Source organism: Dysidea avara, chromosome 12 (assembly GCF_963678975.1).
Source record: "Dysidea avara chromosome 12, odDysAvar1.4, whole genome shotgun sequence".
NCBI classification, from domain to species: Eukaryota; Metazoa; Porifera; class Demospongiae; order Dictyoceratida; family Dysideidae; genus Dysidea; species Dysidea avara.
Genome location: NC_089283.1, coordinates 13,203,056 through 13,209,055, shown reverse-complemented (window position 1 = coordinate 13,209,055; position 6,000 = coordinate 13,203,056). Strand labels below are relative to the sequence as shown.

General features: G+C 38.8%; 1 protein-coding gene across 1 annotated transcript in view; it reads right to left on the bottom strand.

Annotated features, from left to right (window-relative positions):
- LOC136240327 (uncharacterized) overlaps nucleotides 1–6,000 on the bottom strand; it is a 29,993-nt gene continuing 23,993 nt past the window's right edge. The window contains exon 7 of the mRNA XM_066031273.1: nucleotides 1–213. Within this exon, the coding sequence (XP_065887345.1) occupies nucleotides 153–213 (61 nt within the window). The 3' untranslated portion in view covers nucleotides 1–152. The remainder of the gene's footprint in view (nucleotides 214–6,000) is intronic.

Below are 6,000 nucleotides of genomic sequence, written 5' to 3'. Positions count from 1 at the left end.
TAACAGTAAACAAAACACAATATCAAGAAATATAATCAACAACAAAATTGTGGTGCTGCTACATGTTAAATTCCACATAAAAAATACACTTGCAGTTTACACATTAAAATGTTGTTATTTTGTAATTAAAATATCATCTGCCCAAAGGTGATTTATATTTCATCATTATTATCTGACATCATTCTGACTGTATCACCACTATTGACAGAAATCCTATAAATGACAATAAAATAAGACACTAACATGAAAATACCAATACACATGAATCACATAGATTTCACCAATGGTAAGTATCATTTCACACCTGAAGATATATTAGTGGACATTTCAGCATACTGGAGTACGAATTAAAATTAATGTTCACTAGTATATCTGCAAGTGTAGACAACCTCCTTTGTTTCATTACTTATTGTCTATCTAACTGTTTGCTGTATATTTTATGTGATTTCTTTGGGGTGTTGATCACCCCTGGGCGCATCGGCAATTGCCGTCTGCCCAGTAACAATAAATAAACAAAGAAAATAAATAAATTAGTATCTATCTTAAATTCTTAATTTTTTCCTTTCACTTGTGTGTTTACATGAACCCATGCATAGCAAGAAAGAATGGTACCAGAAAATAATTTTGCATCTGAATGTGTGCCCCAACTATCAACTACTGAAAGGTGAAGAGGCCAGCTACTTTCAGCCCATATTGCAGTATACCAATAGGCACCTGTCGGACTGAAGTGACGTCTAAATTAAGCCTGTATATCTTTAGCTATTACCAAAGGCGTAGGAACGATTTTCAGAGTGGGGGGGGGGGGGGGGCCAAAGATAGCCATAACCAGTCAACCATAAACTGATTAATATCCATGCAGACACACAGGGTTCGGCTCCTTTGTACCCAATTCATACGTGCGTTTATATAAAGGTGTTGTGGGGGGTGTTATCACTAGCTAATAGCCCTATACCTATACTACATAGCTATATCTCTTCACTCCCTATCCTGCCGCTATGCTCCTCTACACCTATGTACTGCATGTGCTTGATGCATGTATATATCACATGAGAAATCATGGTCACGTGAAGGTCTTTTCTTTATCCGAGCTTTACGTACTTCACACTGCAAGGATTACAGCATTAATAGTGGTTATCCGCAAAGTGAAACATCGTTACCTTTAAGGAACTACAAGCTGGGATGTCTGCTCTAGCAGGTGTTCCCAAACTGAGTGAAGATCACGTGAATACCACACTGCATTCACAGCTGGCCACTTTGAGTTTCAACATCCTTGTTTGTTTCTCTTGATAAATCAACTTCACCACAATAATTTCTGGTTTAATCGTCAGTAGTCAGCAACTCCCATACACTCGCACACTACAGTGTGACTGCCCTCTTGGACTTAGATCTGTTACCACCCTCAATTCGAGTTAAACTTTCCCACATCATATAATGCCACGGATATGACACTCTTTCTACTGTTTAAACTTCTCACTGCACAGGATCCAGGAAATATTTGAACAATAGATATCATGTGCAAGCATAACAGAAATAAAATTACAGGCGTTCTTGTGTTATTTAATCATACAATGAATGGCTTGACAGTTGCAGTGGACTGGTGATGTCACACCCCAGAGTGCTTTTGCATGCTTCTCGTATGGAGGTATGTATTTCTGTGTGTATATATAACTTTGGCTGATTGGCTACTAGTAATTGCCCCAAAAAGTGAGGGGGCTAAAACATACTTTTGAAAATAGTGTGGGGGCCCGGCCCCCCCGGTTCCAACGCCTATGGCTATTACAGTGGAATCTGTTAATCAGGACACTTGAAAATGAGGACGCCTGTATAATCTGAACACATGGTAATGGTCCAAAAATATCCATTAGCATGCAATTTGACCTGGAAAATCAGGACACCTTGATAATCAGGACACTATTCTTCAGTCCAAAGGTGTCCTTAATACACAGGTTTCACTGTATATAGTTACACCTGTCTGAAGGAATTAGGCAGTTAGTTATAGGCAGTTAGTAATAGTCAGTCAGCAGAACATTCCACTATACTACTTTTATTTTTTTTAATTTCGAGCACTAGAGGCCATTTTCCAGTCAACATTTTTTGTGAGAAGTGCAAAGCTCCTAATATGGAGTACTTCAGTATCTCATATCAATGGTGTTGCTTGTATATAGCTGAATTGGACAGAAATGCTCTACCAGATGACGATTGTCAGATGATTTATAATAAAACAAATATATGACTATCTCAGCGAAAACCCGTCTAGTTTGCACAACTTCCGAATTTTTTTTTAATTTCTCAGCATCATCTGCAGTGTCCAAGGAATGATTCACCAAAGTTTCAGCCTTCTGTGGTGAGTAGTTTTGGAATTACAGCGCTAGAAAGTAGGAAGAACAAGGAAATCGATTTGTACAGTGACTATACTAAAAATAAACTACAGGTGCTTGCATTCACAGCCATAACTTCCATTTGGATTAGTCTACAAAATTGGAATTTGGTTTACAATGTTCAACATGGATTGGCAGATCAACCAAGGTATAGTTTTAGCCCTGCAGTCACTTGTGCATAGGCGTATGAAGGCGGTTTTGTTAAAGAAATGGCGACGATTTTGTTTACGTCTACCGCATCGTAAACAAATGCACGTGACATGCAAACCATTGGAGCTACAGAAATGAAACAAAGATGTTTGAACTCCCCATGAGTAGGCGAATAAGATGGTGTATAGTTGTAATCGATTTGAGTCTTTCTTCTTTGAGTACTGGCCCAATAAAAACTTGCATATTTTTCTTGTAGCATGCATAATTTTACAAATTATTTTTAAATTTCGATTTTCTCAATACGCATGCTTGTGCGAACTAGATGGGTTTTCACTGAGACGGTCACATATAAAGAAAAAGTAGGAAACAAGAGAGGTCGCCTACACCTGCAGATATACTAGTGGTTATTTAATCCCTTAGGAGTTAAATGTCCACTATAGTACACTGACATACCATAACAATTATGCATTTTGTGATAAAAGCACCAAATTTGGTACAGAAGTAGTTAATTACATTACAAGCAAATCTGGATATTGGGCCATCACAGACCACGCCCCCTTTCATGGGTACCGCCCCTTTTGTTACATGTGCAAACAACCCATGAATTATCCAAGTTATAAACAATGTAACAGGTTAAATTGCTTTCTAAAGTAATCATACACTTAGTAATAATGTATAGTACACATCTAGGTGCTTTAGTTGACATTGTATACATGTCATAGTGTTCCTGCTGAGGACCCTGCTATCAGAGTACACTTGATGATGTTGATTACATAATTATTACACTTTTGTTGTTTACTCATTTGTGTTTTCATGTACTCATGTAATAACACATGTTTTCATGTACCAATAAAAGTTTTTTTCAGTGATAGTGCAGCTGTGTTGTACTTGTTACCTGGTAACTGCTATAAAGTTTGCACTTCATACTGTATACAGACACAGAAGTGGTAAGTGTAGTACACTAAATAACCACAGCAGCTTTCAATTACAAGTTGGTGAATTTACCTTAATTATTGTTTCATTTCAGAATGTAAGAGCTAGCAGCACCCTAGTGTCAAGTTGATAATACTTAATTAGAAACAAATGTCAAATTGATTCTCCCAACTCGATACAACAGCCAACTGTCACAAACTGGAAACTATGTATGATCTGTCAAGATGATGAAGAGCCACTTACATGTCCTTCTAAATCCAAAAGGAAAGATGTGGGCAGTGGTTACAGTTCACTTGCAGATAATTTGATTAAGTTTAGTCAACTTGGAGAATTGCCATTTAGCTTGGAGAGGTTAGATGAGGGTAACGGGATTGAAATGACCATGATTAATAATGAAGCTCAATACCATCAATCATGTAGGCTGAAATACAACAACACAAAGTTACGAAGAGCAGAAAAGAGAGTTGAGAGTGAGAAGTACAGTACTAATGTGGGATGTACACATACAAGGTCAAAATATAACGAAAGTAGTAGTAGTAGTATAAAGGCTGTATGTTTTTTCTGTGGGAAACCTCCTGGCAATAGTGGCATCCATGAGGTGGCCACATTCCAAGTCAATGAAAATGTGCATGCATGTGCCGTGCTTCTTGAAGACACAGAGCTATTGGCTAAACTCAGCACTGCAGACATGGTAACTTTGGAAGCCAAGTATCACACTAAATGCTTGGTAGACTTATATAATCGCGCACGAAAAGCCAAAGCTAATAGATGTAAAGGCACTTATGAATCGGAAACGATATCGAGGATTGTGTTTGCAGAATTGGTATTGTACATTGAAGAAGTATGCCAACATAACGTAGAGAGGTCACCGGTATTTAAACAAAGTGATCTGGCACGTCTGTATACCACACGAATGGAGCAACTAGGAATAAAGCTAGATATGAGACCACATACAACCAGGCTCAAACAACGTTTGTTAGCTGAGTTTACTGACATGCGAGCTCAGAAAAAAGGTCGAGTTATTTTATTAACATTTGAAAATGACATTGGTCCTGCTTTGGCCAAGGCTTGTGAAATTAACAGTGATAGTGATGCTATTATCCTTGCACGTGCTGCAAAGATTGTGCACAATCATATGTTTAAGGATGCCAAACCATTTACCGGACTAACAGAGGGCTGCCAGAAAGAGTCTGTATCATCACTGCTACTAGCCTTGGTTAACATGATACTAGAAAGTCCAACTATTACAGATCACGATGAAGGCACAACACCTGCCACACTATCCATTGCTCAACTTATCAAGTTCAACAGCATCAAGCATAGAAGGAAAGAGCCCTCCACTGAAGCCATCTCTGTAAGACATAATTCTGCTCAGGAGACACCACTTCCTATTTATGTAGGACTGATGTTACATGGTCATACACATAAGAAGGAACTGGTAGACAGGCTTTATCATCTAGGGCGAAGTGTCTCCTACGACCGCGTTCTTCTCCTCTCAGCACATATGGGAAATCAAGTTTGTGAGCAGTTCCATACTGATCATGTAGTTTGTCCTCCAAGGTTACGTGGTAGCGTTTTTACTACTTCTGCTGTAGATAACATAGATTATAATCCCAGCTCAACAACATCAAAAGAGTCCTTTCACGGTACTGGTATATCTCTCTTCCAGCACCTCAAGTTTGATAGAGCGAAATATCACCATTGATGCAGAATCTCAAAATACAAGCTCTAAAGCAGTTAATAAATTACCACACTACTACACCGAAGTGCCTCCAGTTACTGACAGCATCAAGAGATCATCTGTTTCTGTTCCCATAGTTTCATCTCTGGACAGGACCAACTACAAGCAACACACTGAACAAGAATACCTTTGGCTTAATCATACAAAAGAAGTTTTAGCCATCCAAAATGGGACTCCAGAAAGGGTATCTTGGGCTGCATATCATGCCAGCAGCCAGGCACTATGTTATCTGTCCTAATTCCTTACTACCACTGTTCCATGAATCTGCCCACACATTGGCAATGATTAAACATTCATTTAATGTGATTAAACGTACTGTTCACCACTTAAATCCTGAGCAGATACCAGTGATCACGTTTGATCAGCTAATAATGCCTTGGCCAAACAAATCCAATGGACCTGGCCAGATGAGTATGGGGAAGATAAGTATGTGGTCATGTTTGGTGGACTCCACATTGAAATGGCAATTTTGAAGACCCTTGGAGACTGGTTAAGAGGTAGTGGTTGGGTACAAGCACTAGTGCAAGCAGACCTTGCATCACCAGGAATAGCTGACTCATTTTTACAAGCAACACATGTTGCTCGTACTCGAAGATCCCATCAAATCACAGTTGTTGTACTATACATTTTAAAGCATCGTGCTTATGATCATTACCGTGTGACATATTCGGGGAAGAGCAGAGTCTTCTGGAATTCCAACAATGGTCTGATCTCAGGGAAACAATCTGCCCTCATTTTCAGTACTGGACAACTGTTATGGAACTAGAATTATGTATGTTGATATTTGTGTGTTCTCTA